At 56.8% G+C, this 22,179-nt stretch overlaps 7 protein-coding genes across 7 annotated transcripts; 5 read left to right on the plus strand and 2 right to left on the minus strand.

Moving 5' to 3' along the window:
* Positions 1–854: 854 nt before the first annotated feature.
* Positions 855–2,676, plus strand: P884DRAFT_241306 (RNA ligase/cyclic nucleotide phosphodiesterase). The gene is made up of 3 exons (XM_069440212.1): positions 855–1,235; positions 1,572–1,815; positions 1,881–2,676. The coding sequence occupies exons 1-3, from the start codon at positions 1,104–1,106 to the stop codon at positions 2,495–2,497; spliced, it is 993 nt and encodes a 330-aa protein (XP_069298417.1). The 5' UTR covers positions 855–1,103; the 3' UTR covers positions 2,498–2,676.
* Positions 2,677–3,715: 1,039 nt separating this feature from the next.
* On the plus strand, positions 3,716–8,249 carry P884DRAFT_258299 (uncharacterized protein). The gene has a single exon (XM_069441221.1). It carries the CDS (start codon positions 4,081–4,083, stop codon positions 8,056–8,058), a length of 3,978 nt encoding a protein of 1,325 aa, XP_069298418.1. The 5' UTR covers positions 3,716–4,080; the 3' UTR covers positions 8,059–8,249.
* A 258-nt stretch (positions 8,250–8,507) lies between these two features.
* Positions 8,508–9,707, minus strand: P884DRAFT_197591 (cyclophilin-like domain-containing protein; the record flags this gene model as incomplete). The annotated part of the gene is made up of 2 exons (XM_069438073.1): positions 8,508–9,274; positions 9,350–9,707. 2 exons carry the CDS (start codon positions 9,705–9,707, stop codon positions 8,508–8,510), a joined length of 1,125 nt encoding a protein of 374 aa, XP_069298419.1.
* A 403-nt stretch (positions 9,708–10,110) lies between these two features.
* Positions 10,111–11,329, minus strand: P884DRAFT_124363 (D-Tyr tRNAtyr deacylase-like domain-containing protein). Its single transcript, XM_069437170.1, has 6 exons — positions 11,213–11,329; positions 10,977–11,155; positions 10,866–10,908; positions 10,617–10,810; positions 10,366–10,557; positions 10,111–10,292 (listed from the first exon to the last, which is right to left on the minus strand). The coding sequence occupies exons 1-5, from the start codon at positions 11,217–11,219 to the stop codon at positions 10,471–10,473; spliced, it is 510 nt and encodes a 169-aa protein (XP_069298420.1). The 5' UTR covers positions 11,220–11,329; the 3' UTR covers positions 10,111–10,292; positions 10,366–10,470.
* Positions 11,330–11,980: 651 nt separating this feature from the next.
* On the plus strand, positions 11,981–14,255 carry P884DRAFT_124464 (Not1 N-terminal domain, CCR4-Not complex component-domain-containing protein). Its single transcript, XM_069437171.1, has 5 exons — positions 11,981–11,983; positions 12,049–12,432; positions 12,491–13,532; positions 13,592–14,105; positions 14,176–14,255. The coding sequence occupies exons 2-5, from the start codon at positions 12,178–12,180 to the stop codon at positions 14,234–14,236; spliced, it is 1,872 nt and encodes a 623-aa protein (XP_069298421.1). The 5' UTR covers positions 11,981–11,983; positions 12,049–12,177; the 3' UTR covers positions 14,237–14,255.
* A 2,898-nt stretch (positions 14,256–17,153) lies between these two features.
* Positions 17,154–18,542, plus strand: P884DRAFT_241320 (uncharacterized protein; the record flags this gene model as incomplete). The annotated part of the gene is made up of 2 exons (XM_069440213.1): positions 17,154–17,851; positions 17,911–18,542. 2 exons carry the CDS (start codon positions 17,154–17,156, stop codon positions 18,434–18,436), a joined length of 1,224 nt encoding a protein of 407 aa, XP_069298422.1. The 3' UTR covers positions 18,437–18,542.
* A 1,714-nt stretch (positions 18,543–20,256) lies between these two features.
* P884DRAFT_198185 (uncharacterized protein) lies at positions 20,257–21,819 on the plus strand (the record flags this gene model as incomplete). The annotated part of the gene is made up of 3 exons (XM_069438129.1): positions 20,257–20,707; positions 20,785–21,321; positions 21,395–21,819. The coding sequence occupies 3 exons, from the start codon at positions 20,257–20,259 to the stop codon at positions 21,817–21,819; spliced, it is 1,413 nt and encodes a 470-aa protein (XP_069298423.1).
* Between the last annotated feature and the right edge of the window lie 360 nt (positions 21,820–22,179).

The raw sequence follows: 22,179 nt of genomic DNA on the forward strand, positions 1-22,179 counted from the left end.
TCGTGTTCATGTCCGACCTTCTGCAACGGAGGGGAGCGGCAAGATACTCCGCTAAGAAAGCTTCTGGCTGGAAGATGTGGTGCGAGAACCAGAACTCAGACAGTAGAAAGGCAGCCGAGGTGCGTACTTGAGGCGATAAGTAGTATGAGCCCATGGTCGCCCAGCTAGTGTCGCCGGAAATGAACGCGACCTGAGTAATTAGCGGAAGGTGTGCCTGCTTGACGATGAGGGGTGGCCTGAGGTCAAAAGACAAAAACAAAAGCATGTTAAATACCGCCATTATTGTCTCCGACCGGATCTCTAAGGCCACGAAGTTCATGTTGTATCACGGATGTTCCTGCGGCGTGCCAGCTCAAACAGTTCTCCTTGCGTTCTAATACTTCCTGCTTCTCTTGGCTCGACGTAAATTAATTTGAGCCGTTTCAGGCTAAGGATTCCTACGTTGACCATGGAAGAACGGCGATGCGCGACAAAACAATGAGACCTGTGCAGGACGGGGGCAGTAAGCTTAGCCCAATGTTGGGGTTGGCCTTTTTGACTTCTCGTGGCTTTGAGGCGCCCCTCAAGAAAGACTAATTACGGCCATGCGAGGCTGGGGTGATGAGGTCAGCCCTCGTCGCAACCAGACAGCCATCGAGGCCGTAGATTGCCATGGCCCAACGTGGCTCAAAGAGAAGGAACGAAACCACAGGAAACAAATATTGCTCGGTGGAAGCGCCCCGGTGCCTTGGGCGCCGGCGCAGCCGCCAAGACTTCCGCAAGATTTGTGGCTGGGGTGTGTTTCAGTGGCTTGTAACTACCGTGGGGAGGCTCCTGTGGCTGGCCGCCTGAACCCATTCGCTGACTGCCAGTAACTATAACTACAGCCGCGTGCTCAAAACACGAGAACTGGGGTCACTTTAGTGTATGTCAGCGTTGCTCCCAGCGGAGTAGATCGGGATCTGCAAAGGAGAAAAAGAAGGCCGGCAGGACGACGAATATCCTTCGCCGGATTCAGTCGGGTTGCCGAGATCGGGAGAACTACGGATTACAAACCGACGAGTCTCATCAGCAGGGGATTTAAACGGGCCAAGGAAATCCTCAAGCTTTGAGAACGAAACGAGATGGCGGCGGCGCCGGCTGATGACTCGCATCCCGCACACGTCGGAAACAAGTTCGAGGATCTTTCGGGGATCCAGGCCAAGCCGGGTGAGAACCCGTACAGCGCTCTCATCGACGCATGCCATGGCTCTCCGGTAAGCTACTATTAGTTGCCCCTTGGTTGCCGGAATGGAGGGTGAACGGCAGGGAGGATCCGTGACATCTCCGTGGTAGCAGAAGCAAGCGTGCCTTGTAGGTGCCATCGAGTTGCAAGATTGGCTTGGCTGGGATGCATGTTTACATGTTTACAACCCAAAGCCCCAAACCAAGGCGTTCGGCAGCTGCCGGCAAGCGGCCTGTGTCGGTGTCACCGTCATGGTCCGCCATGCGAGCGATGCCTTTCAAAACAAAGCAGCCGTAGCAGCAGCAGCAATGGGAGCGGGTGTGTGGCTGTTTGGTGAGCTCGAATGCTGATAAGTAACCCAATCTAGGCCGAGATTCAGGCACTTTATGCCATCCATCGTACGACGAGAAACGCGCAGCTGCGGGAGAAGTTTCTGTGCCCCGAGTTCAGCGGGTTGGACATTGACCCCGTCCTCTTGCGGCTGGAAAAACCCGAGATTGAGCCCGGGTTCAGAGATCCCCGCCATTGCCTCGTCTTCTGGGCGAGGCCGCCGAACCACATTGTGAAGCTGGCATGTCACCTGCAGTCGCTGCTGCAAAAAGCGGCGCCAAGTAAGGATCCTACCATGTTCAAATCTCCCGTCCGAACGGGCAGTGACCGATACCTTGGCAATCAGATCTCTGGCTCATGCCACCCCACCGAATGCACCTGACTACCCTCGAGATCGCCCACTCGCGAACGGCCCGGGAGATTGCCGACTTGGTGGCATCGATGCGGCCGGTGATTCCAGCTCTGACAGGCATGACGATGCAGCGCCGCTCGCGGCTTGTGAAGCCCATGATCTCCTACGACCTCTCTGCCGTGGCAGTCTCCTTCCTGCCGGCCTCGGGGGAGGAGGTGGTGTCACCGCCGTCGGACGACATCGTGGAGCTTGACGGTCCCAAAGACGACACGACAACGGGGGATCACTACACCTACCACCATCTGCGGCGAGACGCATTCGTCTTGGCCTCGGAAACCGTCCCGATCAGCTCGCGATATGTCGTCCCCAGCGCACACATCACGCTGGGCCGCTACCTCACCCAGGACGACCATGAGACGCGCGAGCAGCGGGAGCGGTGGGTTCGCACCATCGATGACATCAACAAGTGGCTTGAGAATGAGGTTTGGGACGTCAAGGACGGAGAGTTCCTCGGCGAGTGGATCGTCGGCCAGGAACGTGGTCTCGAGGCTCGATGCGGGACGGTGTGGTATGGTGGTGGGCGCACCCTCCTGATGGGAGAAGGCTTCTGAATCGAAGGGTTGAGGGCTGAGCGAGAAGGCTAGCACGTAGTTACTCGTACTCCTCGTGCGGAGTGCTTCGTGAGTAACCCGTCGAACAGGGACCTCCGAGTTGTCTTCTTGAACAGAAGAGTTAAATAATAGGTTAGGGTTGTGTGCAACATTCCAGCATGCATGCTCTTCAACTGGTCAGATCAAATTGCGAAATAACTTCCGAGTACTTTTTTTGTCGGCGACTCGTCAATTGCTCACTGCTCGACGGAGACTTCCGTCCAAAGAAGTGACAGGGATGAGCAGCCAACCCCTGCAAAGCTGTTGAGCAGCGAAGGGCAAGACCCCTCGCTTCTTGACATGACAAGGTGCCTTCGGCTGTTGCTTCCACAGGCGCGGCGTTGCAGGAAGATGCGGGGCCAAATGCCGTGTAACCTGATCGGAACTGGTACCAAACCATCTCCTCTCCTACGCCAGTTAGTGGAGTGTAGTGTGTGCAGTCAGGAAAGCACTGATCTCATTCTCCATTTTCTGCCATATGGCCAAGCCTCTCCGCGCAGCTCTCCCGGGTCTGCTGCCCTCGAAGAGCTAGTTACTTAGGATCGGCCCCAGAAAGATGGCGACTGCCCACACTAGTGTGCGGACATAACTGACTGGGAAGGAATGTGCGTGCACGTACGCGCACTAACTTACGGGTAAGGTGGGGCCCGGGCAAGCAGTTCTCGGTCCCTCGCCGCCGCGCCGCCTGAGCTGGGGGTAGGTTCGTTACTTTTAGCACCGCAACCAAGGCACCTCGCTAATTAATAATAATAATCTCGTACACTGCACACTTACATAACTAATAACTACTTGTTCGTCTCGTCGCTTGTTGGCCAGCGCCCTGCAGCGCCTGGCAGCTGGTTGCTGCGATCTCCCGGACGATCTGTTGGCGGTCTTCCCGGCTTTTGCCCTCTCGCTCGTCTGGCTCCAATTTCGCTTTTGCGTCCGCGGGCTATCCCACCCTCGTCGATCCCCCAGGCTGGATCGGCGCCGCTCGGCATCGGAAAACCCATTGCTTATCTGGCTCCCCTGGGACGCCGCCGTATGATGCAGAACTCCGACGTCTCCCCGCGCCGTAACGCTGCCCACGACGCCGACCAAGGGACGAAGTCGTAGTACGAAGGACTTCGTTAGCAGCATCTGCCACGCCCGCCACTCTTCTCGAAATTCACTGGTCGCAAAGCTACAACGAACACCCGGTTTTTTTGTCTGGCGCCTTTCGACGCCCACCTTTTTACCCTAGCGCCGCATAACTGATAGCACACTCATCGTCGCGTTCTCGACTGCTCGACTCCGCGCACCGACCCTTTGTTCGCTGTCTGTTAATCTGCCACCCACCCGTCTTCCGCTTGCTATGGTTGCCCAGCAGTGGCTGTGTGGGATTTTGGACAATCGAGTGGGATCGTGAACCGTGGCCAAGCGGGTTTGCCCACCCGAAAGGAGCGACGAGACAGAGCTCGCGGATACGGCAGCGCGCATATGTGCCGTCTTGTGGCCTCCATCCCGTCTACGGGTCATTGTCGCTCTACTGGCCGCCGCCGCCGCCGCAGTGCTGCCATCAGCGCATGCCTGGAGATCGAAGGCTGACGAGTCCGCTCCCCGTCGCCATGGACGGGAGATCCTACTCCCAAGGGAGCAGTCCCCATGGCGTGATCTCTCCTCCTTTGTCCGAGAGGCCTGGGCGCACGTCCGTACTTCCTCCGCTCTCCGAAGTGCCATCGCCACGCGACACAGAGAGACCCTCGGCCAGTACCCTGCGGGGTGCCTTGCGACAAACAGTGAGGGCGGTAACTCCCGAGCCGGCCGAGGCCTCCCTCGATGGGCTGGACGGTGCTGCAGGCGACCCATCACAGGTTCCCCGTGGTTTCGGCTCCGTGTCGCCGCAAACGTCGCCAAGGACCATACCCGCAAACAACGCCAACGCCAATGCCAACGCCAATGCCAACTTGCCGAGTAGACGACAGGGAGTCGTGTTCCAGGACTCGTTTTCCAGCGCCATCGATGGTACCTCAACGAGCCCACCTCTCCGATCGGCCTCGATCCGGCCGAGAACGCACACGATGGACGGCTCATTTCGCCAACAGCTTGCCCCGGCCCTTGAGACGCGCAGTCGGATGGGCTCATTTTCATCAGCAACTTCTCTCACCGTGACCGACGACCTGAAGATCCCATCGTTCTTGTCTCCCACCGACTCGTACAGGCATGTCGATTCCCAGCAGCATTCGGCGCTGCCTTCCTCCAAAGACAAGAAGGCCTCCGGAGCCAGGAGCCGCCTGACGAAGCGGCCGATGTCGCGTCCAAGCTCGCCTCTCTCGTCTCTCCCACCATCTGTTGACTCCCTTCCTCTCCCGATCCCGACGACGGATGCCAACAAGGTCCTGCTTCTCATGAAGAACCTCTGCGGCCGCATGCGCGGTGAGGTCGAGTATCAGAAGGAAGCCGGCGGCCCCTGGGTGAGCGGCATGTGCTACATCGAAGAGGAGAGAGGCAGTTTGATGTTTGACCCGGCCGACAGCGGCCCCTTCCATATCGCTCTCATTCCCGATCTTCGAGGCTGTCGCGTGGTTCCGGTGGAGCGTCCCGACAGGGATGCTCACTGCCTCGAAGTCGCCAATGCTCAGCTTGGCATCACGCTCTTCCTGCGGCCGGTGGTGGCCGAGGAGCTGGAACCATGGCTGGCTGCATTGCTTTGCTGGCAGCAGCTACGGCCTGCTGCTGCTGCGGTGAAACCTCAGACCGCTCGTTCCGGCAATGTTGCCGGCCCGGCCGCCAGGACAGAGACGAAATGCCGCGTTTCATCGCCCGGCCTTCGAGAACCGGCCGTCATCAAAGTCGGCAAGGTCTTGCTCTGGGACAAGGGTGCCGCCGTATCGCCCCGCGCTATCGTCAGGCGGCCATCCACCCGCGATATACGATCTTCCCAGACATGTTGGAGGAGAGTGTCGTGTATCCTGCACGACAATGGCGAGCTCAAGATCATGACGGAAAACGACGTGGCTGTTTTGTCTGTGATTGAGCTCTCGCAGCTCGCAAGGTCTGCCATCCAGCAGCTCGACAGGTCCGTCTTGGACGAGGATTACTGCCTGGCCATCTTTCCCAGCTACTCCTCGACATCGACCCAACTCTCCATCTTCAGGCCTGTATACATCGCCCTGGAGAGCAGGGTGTTGTTCGAGGTCTGGTTTGTGTTGTTGCGCGCCTTCACGACTCCGGATCTTTATAGCTTGGACATCGAAAACGGAGGGCGAGTTTCAGAATTGACCGATCTCCAGCAGGAACCGACAGGAGAGGTATTCCGGGTGGAGCAGACAATCTTCCTCAGAGTCACCGAAGCCAGGTTACGGGGCAAGACTTGGACTGCGGAAGGAGGTCACGGAGATCGTCAAGGAAGAGGGTCACAGTCTGACCAGCTGGTTGGCAACTATCTGGCCGAAGTGATTCTTGATGGAGAAGTCCGCGCAAGAACTTCGACCAAGATGAACACCAAATACCCATTCTGGCGCGAGGACTGCGTGTTTACGGACCTACCAGCCTCTTCACCCGACCTTTCGGTTCTCCTAAAGCGGGTAGAGGGCAATACCGAGAGCTTCGCCCATCAAATCCAAGCAACTCTGGGTCTGGCGAGGACGGCTAACATGACAGAAGTCCTCTGCGGCTCTGTCGATATACCCCTGCACCAACTCGACAATGGGAAGGATCACGAAGAATGGCTCCAAATCTGCGACGATAAGCAGCAACCCATCGGTTCCATGCTTGTCAAGGTTCACCACGAAGAACTCGTGGTCCTTCTCCAGCAAAACTATCAGCCGCTCTCAGATCTCCTTCACCGTTTCAGCCCCGGCCTCATAGTCCAGATCACCGAGGCGCTCCCTGGCAGTTTGCGTCGGGTCGCAGAGATTTTTGTCAACATCTTCCAGGCCTCAGGGAAGGCCAATGAATGGTTCATGAACATGGTCGAGGAAGAAATTGATGGGATCGGAGCCAAAATACCAATGAAGAGGGGACGGTTCAGCGGGCGCCTTAAGTCCGACGACTCGATCGAGTCAAATGTTGACAGAGAACAGGTTGTGCGCGACCTGAGCAAGTCACTCCAGGGCGAGGCCAATCTGCTCTTCAGGGGCAATTCGCTGCTGACGCAAGCCTTGGAGTTCCACATGCGCCGCCTCGGAAGGGAGTACTTGAGCGAGACGCTTGCGGACAGGATCCTCGAGATCAACGAGAGCGACTGTAGTTGCGAAGTGGACCCGAGCAAGCTGCAGCACGGCGAGGACATTCAGCAGAATTGGGATCAACTGATTCAGTTCACCACTGATATCTGGAACAGCATCGTCACGTCTGCTAGCCGTCTGCCTCCCGAGTTGAGGCATATTCTCAAGTACATTCGGGCTGTTGCCGAGGATCGTTACGGCGACTTCCTCCGCACCGTCACGTACACGTCTGTCTCGGGATTCCTCTTCCTCCGCTTTCTCTGCCCGGCTATCCTGAACCCCAAACTGTTTGGGCTGTTGCGTGACCACCCTCGGCCCCGCGCCCAGAGGACCCTCACCCTCATCGCCAAGTCCCTGCAAGCACTCGCCAATCTGACAACCATCGGCAAAAAGGAGACGTGGATGCAGCCTATGAATCGGTTCCTCACGGCGCAGAGACAATCCTTCAAGGACTTTCTTGACGATGTGTGCGCCATTCCGGCAGAGCGCACCGCAGCCCCGCCGCCGGCATCCTACTCCACACCCATCACCATCATGGGCCGTCTGTCGCCGATGGCGCGCGAGGGGTTCCCTTCGCTTCCTTACCTCATCGATCCGGGGCGCTGCTTCGCCGCGCTCGTAAAACTCTGGGCGGACGCCCACCCAGCTTCGGCCAGCGAATCCCAAATCTACGAAGGCGACCTGCTTACCTTTCACAACCTCTGCATCGACCTCCACCAGCGTGCAACGGACTGCCTTGCCCGTATCGAGGCGCTTCGCTCTGCAGACACGGCCAGCCAACCGGCAGAGGACCAGGCCGCGCTGTCCGATGTGATGGATCGCATCATCACCGGCGATATGCTCAATCTGTCCTCCTACGGCCCCGATAGCACGGCAGTCTGGGCCGAGAGCGAAGCCCGCGCTCCCGGGTCGTCGGGCAGCGAGATAGACGCGTCCGGCGCGAGCCCTCCATTTGGGACGATCAGCATCAGCAGGGACACCCGACACGGCAGCTTCAGCCGCGACTTGAGTTCGAATTCTCTGCGCCAGATGCTGCGGAGTAGCGAGGCGTGCCCCAATCCGGGGAGCAACCCGGGTAGCAACGGCGGGAACGGCGGTGGGACTGTGCGTAGTTTGCGCAACGGAATCCACCCGCGGAAACTTTTCAGCGGTTTCATTCGCAAGACCCGGACGACGTTGCCCGACTTGCCAGTGCCGCCAGAGCCACCGGCGTGTGCATATCTACGGGAAGGCGAAGGCGACCGAGATGGGGACGCTGATACCGCCAAAGACGGCAGGGGCTGGGAGAGGACCAAGGAGAGAGAAGAGAGGGAAAAGGAGGGGGAACTTGAATAAGACTCCGCTGGTCTTCCAGAACCAAGGCGCGCAGGCAGGGTTTTGCGTGATTCCATGTATGTGCAACGGCGGGGCTATCGTTTGCGAATTGTGGTGTGTTATCGGTACCCGACTCGTCAGCAGCCTGCGGGTCCGGAGTTTCACGGTTGATGAGAGCAAGCCAGCTCTGTGTCCGTTGATTTGTATTGGGTAGCATATATTGTGAAAGGGGGAGGGGTGGGAAGGGGCTATATCCGTTGAGTGGACTTAACCATTGACTGAACAATCCCCGTAGTGACTGGTTATGGGATATCACTTGTCATTAGTCTTCGGTCTTGATCATGCTAAACTGTGATCTTGAGTCCCTTCCACACAGTTGCGGGAGGCTCTTAGACTGTGGTTCACGACTCTCACGCGCCCTTGCGGACATAAACCCGGCTATCTTACCGCCGAGGCGTTTCCTCACCCCATCAGCTGAAGAACTTCTTATAGGCGGCCTTCTCTTTGGCGAGCCTAGCCGCGGCCGCCTTCTTTACTGCGGCCAATTCGGTGGTGATGGCCGCGTCCTCCGGCGCAAGCTTCTTCGCCTGTTCAAGACTCTCAAGCGCGCCATCCTCATCCTTCAAACGCACCAGTGCAAAGCCGCGACGGTAGAGAGCCTTGGCCTTGTCCTTGTCAGAGATGCCGGCAACTTCAAGAGCGTTATCAGCCGCACGGACAGTCTCGTCCCACGCGCCGAGCTTCAGGTTCATCAACGCCGCGTTGCTATTTAGGCTGATGCGTAGCGCGTCCATTTGCTCCTTAGTGCCTTCCGGCTCATTGTCAAGGTCGGGGTCCTCATTCAGGTACCGTAGACCTTTCTGGTATTTTTCGAGTGCAACGTTAAGGTCGCCGGCCTTGAACGCCTTATTGCCGAATTCCTTGCAATCGGCCGCAATCTTCAAAATCGTTGAAGCAGGAAGCGTTTCGTCTCCTGTCACCTGGTCTTCGGGATAGTCTTCGTATTCGTCACCATAGGCGTCCGGGGCCTTGGTGTCGGCGGAAATGGCTTCGGACGGCGAGAGCTCACCGCAGTCGGCAATGACAGCATCCTGAATCGGTTTGTCGCTCTGGGTCCTGAGGTTCTCGATCCGACGAACGACGGACTTCCCGCTGAGGACTTCGCCAAATACAACGTGCTTGCCGTCCAGATGGGGGGTGGCAACAGTGGTGATGAAGAACTGGGAGCCATTGGTTCCTGCAAGAAAGCACAGAGTATGGTTAGCAAGCCGAACCTCCCTCGTTCCAACATCCGCAGCGTGGTTCTACTCACCAGGACCTGCGTTGGCCATGGAAAGAAGGAAGGGACGGTCGTGCTTCAGCTCAAAGTTCTCGTCGGCGAACTTGGCCCCGTAAATTGACTCGCCGCCAGTGCCATTGCCAGCAGTGAAGTCGCCGCCCTGAATCATGAATTGCTTGATAACCCGGTGGAAGATCGAGCCCTTGTAGTGCAAGGGCTTGCCGGCCTTGCCTACGCCCTTCTCACCGGTGCACAAAGCACGGAAGTTCTCAGCCGTCTTAGGCACGATGTCATTGTACAGTTCGAATGTGATGCGCCCGGCCGGCTGGCCGCCAATCGTGATATCGAAGAACACGCGGCTTCGAGCCGCCTTGGTCTCGTCGGCACTCATGGTGGAAGGGTTGGCCTAAGGTGTGTCTTCGTCCGTGATGCAATTGCAAACGTTAACGCCGAGATCAAGACTCAATGGCCGATACAGATGGCACCGGGACGAAGGGAAAGTAATTCCGCGAAGCGGTACAAGTTGTACTTACCAGAGGTATTGTAGGCGTTTTGACGAGCGACTTGCTTCCTCTCCTTGTTCGCTTATCGTATTGGACTGCGGCCTCTGCAGGTTGATGGTAACTGAAGTGTTACTGGTTTCTCAACAGCTGAAATCGACGGCGCAGAAAGTTGATGAGTTGATTAATAGAGCAGAGACCGCGGTCTATTTACTGGCCGCAGCTGCAAACCCCAGACATGCAAGCTTGAGGGAGGGACGTTTCGTGAACCTTCGATATGGTGGGGCTGTGTACTTGCATGAGGGGCATTCCGGGGGCCGATTTGAGGTTACCATTCAACGACTGCGGGATCTAGCCGGTTATGGAAAGCGGTGAGGGACCGGTCCAGAGAAGCCGGTCCTTCTCGGAGTAGCCTTTTCAAGAAACACACAACCATCTCATGAGCGCAGTTTGCCGTTTCGCGCAGCCTCCTTTGTCTGGGATGAGCCTGAATCAGCGATGCTTGCAAAGTAGGGATTACAATGCCTCCTTCCGCAGCAATCATAGTACCTTCTGAATGTGACTATAGGTCGATTTTCATTCCGTTTTTCTTCAGAAACATCGGATAGAGAGGCCGCCTTGTTCGGTCGATCTTGCCCCGGTCCGCCGTCCACCTCAAGGCTCGCGAACCTTTGGGGGCTTTTCCTCTTTACTAGTACCCTGCGGCGCCTGCTTCGGAGATACCGAAATTTCCAATGTTACCTAATCAATCATCAGCAATTTGTTTTAACCCCAAATACTTGAGATGAGGCGAGCCTCACCGGTCCATCGTTGACCAACGAAACCTGCATCATGGCCTGAAACACGCCATTCTTGACCTTTTCTGCCACGTATCCCTCTTGTACTTTGCTGTAGAAGTACTCATATAGCTTCTTGGCGTCGTCTCCGCCCATCGCGCCGTGGAAGTCTGGCTTGTTACCCTTCTTGGTCGAGGCCAAAAGCGTAAATTGAGAGACTATCAACAGCAGTGAGAAACAACCCACGCAGTTATGACCATTATTGGCACTCACCGCATAGAACTTCTCCGCCAATATCTTGAACACTCCTTTTCCACTAGCGTCAAGTTGTTAGAGCAACCGCTGGATACCAACCATAACAGCGAAACTCGGGAGGAACCCTACACGGCCCCCTGCGTCATCATCCCAAAGCTTCAACTTCAGGACCTTGGCGGCTAAGGATTCTGCCTCCTTTTCCGTATCACCAGGTGCCATAGCTGCAAACACAAGCACCCCTTTGCCAATTTTAGACACGATCTTCTCGTCAACAGCGACGGAAGCTGATAGGACGCGCTGAAGTATGGCTAAGAAAAATTGTCAGGAACACGGCAAAGCATAAAATAAGGTGTCGAAACTCGCACCTTTCATCTTCTATTTTCTCCAATGCTCTTTCTATCCTGACAAGGCGGGTTCACGGCAGAAGGGTGAGAGACGGATATCTGCAAAAAGCAACAACCCGCGGCTGGATGCAACAGAATCGTCACCGGTTCTCCACGAAATAATGCCCAAAGAAATGCAGAGGAGATGCTAGTAGTCATGGAAGGACTTCAAAATGACTATGCCGAGTTTGAGAAAGTGAAGCGAATAGTTATTTTGAAATGGCTCCTTGAACACTGCTTAATCTCTGGTACGGCACACATCCAAAAAAAGCGGGGTCTAGGATAATTCCTACGGGATACCATAGGCACACACAGGTACCAAGCTGTTTCCGTTTCCGATCAAGGAACGGGCCAGAAGTACAGAGAAACATGTCAGTTAAGACCTGGAGGAGCACCTGGTGATGGTAGAAAGAAGGAAAGTTGATGTGGGCGTGATGAAGCAGAGATGGGCGTCGCACACAGTGGTACTTTCCACAGTCTGTCCTAACTGTGCCGCTAAGGGGCTAGTTATTGTCCGCGCCAAACGGCGGTCGCCAGCCGCCAGCCGCCAGCCGCTGCGCCAGCCGCGCCAGAGCCGGAAACCGACCTAACCGCCTTCGTTGAATTATGACCTGCATATATTCCGTACTCTATTTCAGCAACTGGCACAACCGGACGCCAAACCGCAAACAAGGCCAACAAACCGCTACGTATTCGCTTCCAATAGTGGCCTGTCTGCCCTAATACTACCAGGTGCCGTGATCCCTTTGTGAGGTGCTGTATCCCATGTTCCTGCAATTTGACCGGATTCGGGATTAACTTGAACCCTGTTCCTGCAGGCCCCTCTGCCTCTGCGAGATTGCAAAACCAGCCGCCGGGCCCTTCAACCGCGCCGACAAGCGACCGCGATCAGACGATTTTGCCGTCCTTAAGCTTGCGTTCCTGCTCCACGGAGCCTCACCGACGAGATGGCTGCGCGAAAACTGCAACAAGAAGTCGACAAGTGCTTCAAGAAGGTGGCCGAGGGTGTCGCCGAATTCGAAGCCATCTACGAAAAGATTGAACAGTCGTCAAACCAGGCGCAAAAGGAGAAACTAGAAGACCAACTCAAGCGCGAGATCAAGAAGTTGCAGAGGCTCCGCGACCAGATCAAGACATGGGCCGCGAGCAATGACATCAAGGACAAGGCCCCGCTCCTGGAGCAGCGCCGGCTGATCGAGACGGTTTGTATTCCAACTGGCACCGTCTTCGCATGGCCAGCAGACTTACCCCTCTCTATAGCAAATGGAAAAGTTCAAAGCTGTTGAGAAAGCCATGAAGACCAAGGCTTACTCAAAGGAAGGACTATCTGCCGCCGCCAAGCTGGATCCTAAGGAGCAGGCCAAACTGGACGCGGGCGAGTTCCTCGGCAGTATGGTCGATGAGCTGGAGCAACAGATCGAGACCCTCGAGGCCGAGAGCGAATCAATACAGGCAACCATGAAGAAGGGGAAAGGCCACGCGGCGAAGGCGGAGCGCATCGCCGAAATCGAGCGCATCATCGAACGGCACAAGTGGCACCAGGGGAAACTCGAGTTGATCCGGCGCTCGCTTGAAAACGGGGGAGTTGACGCCGAGCAGGTCCAGGACCTTGGGGAGAATATCAAGTACTACGTGTCGGACGGCATGAACGAGGACTTCATGGAGGACGAAACCATGTACGACGACCTGAACCTGCAAGACGAGGAGGACCAGTACGGGATGAACCTGGACAACGACAAGGTATCCTCACAAGATACCCAGTCGATACAAGAAGACGCAAACCAGGAGGCCGAGACGAAGCCCAGCGGCCCGTCAGGAAAACAACGGAGCGCGGTTGATGCAGTGGCAGCGTCGGCTGTGCGGCGGCCATCGACGCAGCTCAAGTCGCCCCTCCCTACCCTTGCGACCATGCACAGTACTCCGCTACCGACCCTCAGTAGTGGCTCTTCGGCCACTGCGGGCATGAAGCCGGCCACGGCGCCGACGAGGCCCGCAGGTGAGGGCTTGAAGTATGCCAGCGCTGCAGCGGCAGCTGCCAACAACGTCGGCATTGCCCCGTTACCACCACCGCCCTCAGCACCATCCAGTGTCAGCGGGGCCTCAATACCGGCACAAGTAAGGACAAGTGCGGCAAACTCTCCCAGCGTCCCGTCCATACAGCCGGCCTCACAGGAGAAGGCGTCCAACGCGAACGTGGCGCCGTCAAGCGGGGCGACAGCGGCGAACCAGTCGCACAAGACGCCGGCGAAAGGAAAGGCGGTGGCGCAGGCAAGCCCCGCCGATGCTGCCGACGGGGCGAAAGGTACCAACGATGCCTTGTAGCGTTCTGTCCAGTAGATGTGCTAATGCGATGTTGTACAGGGGCGCAGGCAAACGGCGCGACCAATGGCACTCGACCAACCGAGGAGACCGACGAGGAAGAGGAGTCGATCTACCACCTCCCTGCGTCATTGCAAGATCTTGTCGAGGCATTCGAAGTCACGAAGAAGCGACCTGCGCCGATCAACGCGCCCGCAACCCAGAGGATGCAGGCTGCCTCCGAGGCGAACAAGCCTGGCATTCTGGACTCCGAGCCACCACGAAACTATCAGCCGGATGTGAAGTTTCATTCTCACACGCGCTATCCGCAAGAACCGCTGTCTATCTTTGACGATCCTCGGCTGTACAGCAGGATCGACCCGGATACGCTCTTCTACGTATTCTACTACAAGCAGGGCACTTACCAGCAGTACCTCGCCGCTCGGGCGTTGAAAGATCAGAGCTGGAGGTTCCACAAGCAGTACCAAACGTGGTTCCAGCGACACGAGGAGCCCAAATCGATAACAGAGGAGTTTGAGCAGGGGACATATCGCTTCTTCGACTATGAGAGTACATGGTACGACCAGATCTTTGGGGAAAAAAATTGTTCCGCACATGTGATGATTCGATGGCTAACCTTGAAGCAGGATGAATCGGAGGAAAGCTGACTTTAAATTCGCGTACAAATTCCTCGAGGATGAGGTTTAGACGACCGCTTGGTGTTGAGAGAATGCACGCCAAAGCAATCAATGGGTGGATTTGGTTGGCGGCACACTAGGGATGGTAGGTAACGATAGGGTGTGCTTTGGTGCTCTGTATGGGTAACGGTTTCTTTTGTCTCTCTCTCTCTCTCTCTCACAACACACACACTCTCTCTCTGGGGCGGGAAACACGAATGAGTCGAAGGTGTGCGCGGCCGCGCCACCAGCTCTAGCCTCGGATGAATGGCAAGTCGACATGTCTGCTTGCAAGGCTTTCATTTCCACTGAGGACGGACGCACATGAAGGTGTGAGATGACGCGGTCTCTGCAACCGACGTACCAGCCACTTGCTACGGTATGCCGGGCAAAACTACGAGGAAATGAAACCTGAAATGAAACCTGAAGGGATGTGGCCGTCAGGACGCTAATCCGATCCCCGACCTTGTCCATCTGAACTTGCCTTGAGGTCTATGTCCATACAGTATCGACTCGAACTGGGAGCGCGATGGTTGGGGATCCAACTGAGACCGGTTAGCTCCCGGAACGTCACTCGGTAACCCGCTCTCTGCACCGCGGGATTGAGCCCCCGAGTCTGCCTAGCGGACCCGAGCAGGCACGAGAAAAAGGAGCACAGCGACTGTGCCGGGCACCGGCAACCCATCACGGTACCTCGGTGCCAAATCCGGAAAGCTGGGCTTTCCGTGGTAATCCAGCTCGGCGGCGGCCGGCCGCAATCCGATGGAAGAGCGACGGAAGTCCTGTTTTTCCTAAGTTCAAGGTCCCATATTCTACCATTCTCTCCTGTAAAGGCTGAGTCCCTTTTGCTGTGCACAGGAATGGTGGACTGCACGGATTACACGGAAGTTGTCTCTCGGCTGCAGGGCGTTTCTCGGGCGCGGTCCACCTGCCCAAATGGGATGGGATGTTTAGGTACAGTACAGATTACAGTACCTACTTTCCAGTGTAGGTGATGGAAATTCGGCCGCCACGCGGTTCGTTTCGAGAAAGTCGAGAAATCAAGTTGTAATCTACGCAGGGTACAGTGCGTCACTGCGGCTTATCGCATCCGATATCGCGTTACGTATCAATATCAGAGAGATCTCTTGCCTTCTGCTTCCTCCACGGTAGACGCCTATGAAACACGCGGCGGCCATTCCGAACAAAATCCCAAATCCTGACATTGACGAATCGTAAGAGGATAACTAGCGTCCCGGGCGCCCGAGGTGTACGGACGTAGTGGATGGAAGGAATGAGCACACCGAAAATTGTTAGGCACCCCAGATGGTTGGCAAGCCAATCAAGGAGCAATTGGGTGTGGGTCAATCCGCCATCCGCCTGCGTTTTTCTGCCTACCCGCGCACAGTAATCCGTAGGTCCTTCAGCCGCACTTGACATGCACTAGTACGCAATATAATTAGACAAAGAAGGCGGCCACAGCCTGCTAGCTTCTCAAAGATCCGGTGAGCTGTCCTGATTGCTGGCCAGCGAACCTGCAAGTCTATATGCATGCATGCATGTATGTATGTATGTATGTATGTATGTATATACAATACCGGTGATTTTCCTCGCCGTCAATCTTCGCAGGCCCGGTGAGGCTCTCTAATAAACTCCGTTACCCCTCGCCGGATACGCTGCAAGGCTCCGAGCTCGTGTGACCCTCTTCGGGGTCTCCCGCAGCGCGGGGAAGTTTCCCACTGGCCGACGGAGAAGCGAGTGCTCACTCGGATCGTCTCGAGTCCATCCTAGAGTGCGAGATTCGAGAGAGCCGAGGTCTCGGCGGGCAGCACATCCCTTGGGTTTGCCCTACGCTAAGGCATGATTGCAAGAGACCAAGCGAAGGGATGCGTGCATGCGCGCATATACTCGTTAGCGTCAACGGCCCAGGTGAACAAAACGGGAACCGCGTGCCTTTTTCCCCGAGGGTTCGTTGCCCGCGAGGCCTGAGCTCACCCAGCGTCGTCGCTATGCTTTGCCCAGGACCATCCAAGGCCGATCGATGATTGGAAAAACTGCATGGACGTCGATTCGACTTCTTGCTTATCCTGTTTAAGCATCACCAAGGTCCGACGGCAGAACCGCACTTTCATCGTGCTGCGCCAGGAGCCCTCCTGACACCGTGTCCCCGCGATCCTCGGCCATGATGCCGATGATCGGTGTGGCTGTGAATGCTTGCGTCCAATGTCGCCTCGGTCCCGTAACCCCAAAGGGTAAAGGTGTATAGAGTGCGAACTTTATGTTCTTACATATAGCCTAGGCATCCGCCTAGCAGGGCTGGGGGGGATGGGGCATGTGCAAAATCGGGCTGAGGGGTACTTCTTCTACCCTCGGAGCCTTCTCGGCCTCTAGTGGATGTTTGTGATTTTGGGCGTCTAGCTGTAACGTGTTGCCCGTTCTGGAAACCTCCACCTCCATTTCGAACATTTGTTCGCCTCGTACTGCAGTAAGCGACCTGTTGTTCGCCTCACCCCGATGCGGTGATTTGGGCAAGGGCCCAGATACAGAGAGAGACTCGAGGCTACGGAATGTATCGATAGACTTCGTCCACTTTGTGCTGCGCTCCTGGAATCTCGAAGTTTATATCGAGCCGCACCCCACCCCCCGTCTCCGTCCTGTTTCCAGGGCTCACATCCACAGCGAAGTCAACCAACACTTGCACCTACTGCTATATCAACTAACTAGTACGCATATGCTTTGTGTCCTGTCTTGAGTTCTGTGTTTTATAGCTTGTTCCCTACCTGCAGCTTCCTTCAGCCTTTACCCCAGTCCTCGAGGTTCAACCGGACAACGGGGCGGTTGGGATAGCGGAACTTGCGACTCTCTTCGCGGCCTGCGTCTTTCTGATGGCTTCGTACCCGAACCCCTGGTACCCATCGGCCATGAATGGGTTTCAGACCCAGGATGGCGACTGGTATGGCGCCACTGGCATGAAGAGGAGCGACTCGCAGTCGACCAGTTGTACGGTCGACACCGTGGCTTCGGGATATTCTTCGGCGACGGACATCTCATCCGCAGAATACGCTTGTTCCGAAGATACTATCTACGGCGACATGCCGTCGTTGTGTCCAGATCTGTGCTCCTTCCGCGAGCCTCCCGATGCCAACCACATCCCCTCTGCTGCCGGTTCCCAGTATCTTGACGACGGCGGGAGTTGGCCCCAGCCATTACCGCTGTCGAGCCCCCTACCGGCCCTCGGCACCCGGGCTGGAAACGAGGATGCCGCCTGGCAAGCCACCTTGGCTGCTAACTCCCTGATCACCAATCGGCAGCCGCCGGGGGACGGTCGGTCGTCCCTCATCTCATCCGTGGCTGTCGACGAGGCCGTGAAGATGCATCAGGACGGTGGCGTGGAGGAGCCAGTACGCCCGGCTATTCAGGACGTCCTGTACCGTCACCTGCAGCCGCGGTTTAGTGACATTGATCACTACTATGCCGACATCATCCAGCTTCTGGAAGAGGCCGCCTACCAGCTCCAAGTACGGCTTCGGGGGCCCCAGGTCATGGAGATATGCTCCATCGCCATCGCCGCCGTCCTCGCCATGCTGTCGGAAGACGCGGGAGCCGATAACAAAGGGGCGAGCCCTGGGTGGCCAGACTCCCACGGTTCGCCCTCAGCAACGGCTCGGTATGCGTCCGCCCCGCCGCCTCATTCCCCCTTCCCGGTGATTTGTGAATGCTGACAAGACGGCGCAGGGCCTCGCCGGAGAAAGAAAGATTCAAGTGTCGCTATCCCGGGTGCAGCAACGGCGCCAGCCGTCAGGCCGACCTGGAACGCCACTACAAGATCATGCATCTGGCCGACGATGAGAAGGTCAGGTACTTCTGCGACTACAAGAAGTGCCCCCGGCACACGGCACCCTTCTTCCGCCAGGACCACTTCCGGGATCACCTCCGCGAATACCACAAGGAAGACCTGCTGCGGCGCGGCAACAAGGGCGACGACGAGTGGTGGTCGTCTCGTTCTCCGCACGCGCTGTACAACGGCTGGTGGCGCTGCAGCCGGTGCCTGATCCGCGTCCGCCTCGACAAGGACGGCTTCACCTGCCCCGACTGCAGCGGCTCCTGCGAGAAGGAGCGGCAGCAGCACAGGACCACGGCCGCAGGCGCCGAGCTCCGGGCCGACAGCAGCAACGGGTCGTCGCCGTCGTCATCGCGCCGACATCCCGCTCCTGCTCCACTTGGCCGCAGACGTATTCGCTCTTCTTCTTGACTTTGTGACATTGTGCCCTCGTCGGGTGTGTCTTCTCATTTCTCCTCGACTGCCGAGTGATTCTTTCGTTTCTCTCTCTTTTTTTTTTTTTTTTTTCCTTTTTTTTCCTTTCCATTTCTGTGAGTGCTCGTGAGAGTTACTCTACTCGCCTACCCCGCGTCACGGTCGGCAGAAGCCGAAAGCGAGGCCGAGACAGTCTCGAGACGGCGAACTGGCATGTCGCCTTGTTCTTTTCCCTCTACTTTTCCGTTTTTTACTGATCTTTTATTCTCTTCGGTATTTTGGATATGCCGAAAAGTGAGTAGTTCCTCACTTGCTCTTGGATCCGGGGCGGCGTTTTGAGGTGGACAACTTGTGTGTGTTCCGAGGCTGCGGTTGGTGGGCACTGGGTTCGGGTGGGCGCAGGTCTATTATTCTCTTGCTCTCCATCTTTGTTTTCCATTTCGATGTTCTGAAGTCGACCCAGCCCAGAGCTCACTTGAGATGGATTGGAGGCTTCCCAAACCACGTTTCCGGCGGGTCTCAAAGCGCTAGCTGCATCATCAAGCAACCAGCTAGTTGCTTTCTAGGCCTTTGTGTGCCAAATTCAGCCTGGGGAGGCTGTGTATACTAACGTTGTACGTTCTCGCATACGGTGGCGTCTGAGGATAGATGGGATTGGGTGTCGGCTGAGGAGATGTTTGACATTCTGGGCGTGGGTGAGGCTCCGCTCAAAAGAGACGGCTTTTCAGAGCCTGGGATGACGCAAAGTGGGGGAGGGGCTATCGCCCTTAGTTAAAGGCCCGAGAAGCGAAGTCGTGCTGCTCGTGGCCCTTTTGTTCTATGCGTTGCCACGCATGACGGACTCGAAACGAATGAGGAAAAACCATCACCATCATATCCTCCTCTTTTGGGCCACCTTGACAGGTCCCCCACTTCGCATTTAATGTTGGCGACCATTGCGATTGATGGATTGTTCAAGAATGCCGCTGTTCCCGTAGATTACATATTCCCGGCGATATCCGACCCTTATCGCCGCCGGCTCGGGCCATCAGGGCAGTTCGGATGAGTTGTTTTCCGGACGACCCCGCAATCTGCTCGCTTGCATGCTCCACACTTAACCACGTCTCGCCAGAAGCCAGGGGTCCATGTGGGGGATCCCAGGGCCCTCGCCCTCCGGTTTCCGGCAAGAGTTTTACCCAGGTGTCGACAAACGCCAATTTTGTCAAATTGGTCTGCATCTCCCCAATTACCTGGATTCAAGCCGAGAGCAGACAGCGCACGAAAAGTGCCACGGCCCCGAATTAGGCTCGAGGCTGAGGTTCCTGCATCTGGCAGGGTTTGATTCCGTTTGACCAGACGTGTACGGATTATATCATCCCACTGATCGCCCCTCGCTCCACCACACTCCTGGGCCTCGCAGCTGACATCGCCTCTTTCTACTAGTAGATCTCTCTACTACGACTCTCCGAACTCCGCCAAGTAAAGCCGGCAGTCTTGTGTCGCGACCACTACCATACAGTGTGCTTCGCGCTGCGGCTGGCGCCGGGTTCCCCAGTCTCAGACGCCGCCGTGTGGCCTCTTCCTTCCTGCCGGAGGTAGTTGCCGCGGCCCACCCGACGTGCCCAATCAAGAGCCTACTTGACCTGGCATCGCGGTTGCTTCCTCGGCTCTCGTTCACCGGCACTCTTCACCACTTGCCAATTTCAGCTCCGAAAGGCCGACCTGCCTGTTGTCTTCGGGCGGCCCGACCCGGCGCGTCTCGACAGCCCCGACCCCCTTACCCGCTTTAGCATCAACTACTTACTTCTCCCTGTTTCCCCCCCTTTCTTCTTTTCACCATGTCGCCCGCCGCCGCCGCCACGTTCCGTGCTTCCCTCCTTCGCACATCTGCCTGGTCTCGTGTCACCCTGAACACAGCCTCTAGCAGCTTCCGTGCCACGCCCGCCTCTTCCGTGCCCCGCGCCGTCCCTGTCTTTGCGTACTCGCGCCTGAACCGCCGCACAATGGCGACCAACGCCCCCGCCAAGATCAAGGTCAAGAACCCCGTCGTCGAGCTGGACGGCGATGAGATGACCCGTGTCATCTGGAAGGATATCAAGGAGAAGTTCATCTACCCTTACCTGGACATTGACCTCAAGTACTACGACCTCGGCCTCGAGTACCGCGACCAGACCAACGACCAGGTCACTCTGGATGCTGCTGAAGCCATCAAGAAGTACTCGGTCGGCGTCAAGTGCGCCACCATCACCCCCGATGAGGCTCGTGTGAAGGAATTCAACCTGAAGCAGAGTACGTGCTTCTTGTTTCCGCTTGTCGCAATCTGGTATGGCCATACCCGCTAACGTGTGCTTCGCGGTCGCCGACAGTGTGGCTCTCCCCCAACGGCACCATCCGCAACGCCCTTGGCGGTACCGTCTTCCGTGAGCCAATCGTCATCCCCCGCATTCCTCGCCTCGTTCCCGGGTGGAAGAAGCCCATCATCATTGGCCGCCATGCCTTTGGCGACCAGTACCGGGCAAAGGACATAGTCGTCCCCGGCCCCGGCAAGCTCAGCATGGTCTACACCCCTGCCAATGGCGAGCCGCAAGAGATCGAAGTGTTCGAGTACAAGAACGGTGGCGGCGTCGCTCAGACTCAGTACAACACCGACGAGAGCATCGCCGGCTTCGCCCACGCCAGCTTCAAGCTCGCCCTCGACAAGGGCCTGCCACTCTACATGAGCACCAAGAACACCATTCTCAAGAAGTACGACGGCCGCTTCAAGGACATCTTCCAGGAGCTGTACGACACCCAGTACAAGGCCGACTTCGAGGCCAAGGGTATCTGGTACGAGCACCGCCTGATCGACGACATGGTCGCTCAGATGATCAAGAGCAGCGGTGGCTACGTCATGGCGCTGAAGAGTAAGTCATGAACCAACCGCTTGAGGACCGGCCCGCCCGGTAAGGAGGGTGCAGAGGCTAAATCAGCCCGCAGACTATGACGGTGACGTTCAGTCCGATATCGTCGCGCAAGGGTTCGGCTCCCTGGGTCTGATGACCTCGGTTCTCATTACTCCTGACGGCAAGACTTTCGAGTCCGAGGCCGCCCACGGCACCGTCACCCGCCACTACCGCGAGTATCAGAAGGGCCGTGAGACGTCGACGAACCCCATCGCCTCCATCTTCGCCTGGACTCGCGGCCTGATTCAGCGTGGCAAGCTCGATGAGACTCCCGAGGTTATCGCCTTTGCCGAGAGCCTGGAGCAAGCCTGCATTGACACCGTCGACATCGACGGTATCATGACCAAGGACTTGGCGCTTGCGTGCGGCAAGACTGCCCGCGAGGACTATGTCACCACAAGCGAGTACCTCAACGCCGTCGAGAGGAGGTTGAAGCAAAGTCTCAAGGAGAAGCTCTAAACCGAGGAACGAAATCAACAAATGCCGGTTGGGAGCCTCTCGGAGCTTTTTAGGCCCTCGACTTCCGTGGTAGCAAGCGCGGATCCCGTTGTGGACACACCCGGCAGTCATATTTGCTGGCCAGACAAACATCCGGATGGATAGGTCCCGGTGAGCTGATCCACCAGATTTGGCTGTTTGGGGGTATCTGAGATTGCATATCAGCATCGATTTGGCCATGCATTCTCGTTTTTATAGGGGCATTTCTGTCATAATTCCCGCATCAGTTTCCCAGTGTATATTTCCCATAGGGGCAAGAGAGGACTTGACGCTTTTGTATATACAACGGCCCAGGGACCGTTCAGGAAATGATGTTTTTGG

This window comes from Thermothelomyces heterothallicus, assembly GCF_042370625.1.
Source record: "Thermothelomyces heterothallicus CBS 202.75 unplaced genomic scaffold P884_scaffold_8, whole genome shotgun sequence".
In the NCBI taxonomy this organism is placed as follows: domain Eukaryota; kingdom Fungi; phylum Ascomycota; class Sordariomycetes; order Sordariales; family Chaetomiaceae; genus Thermothelomyces; species Thermothelomyces heterothallicus.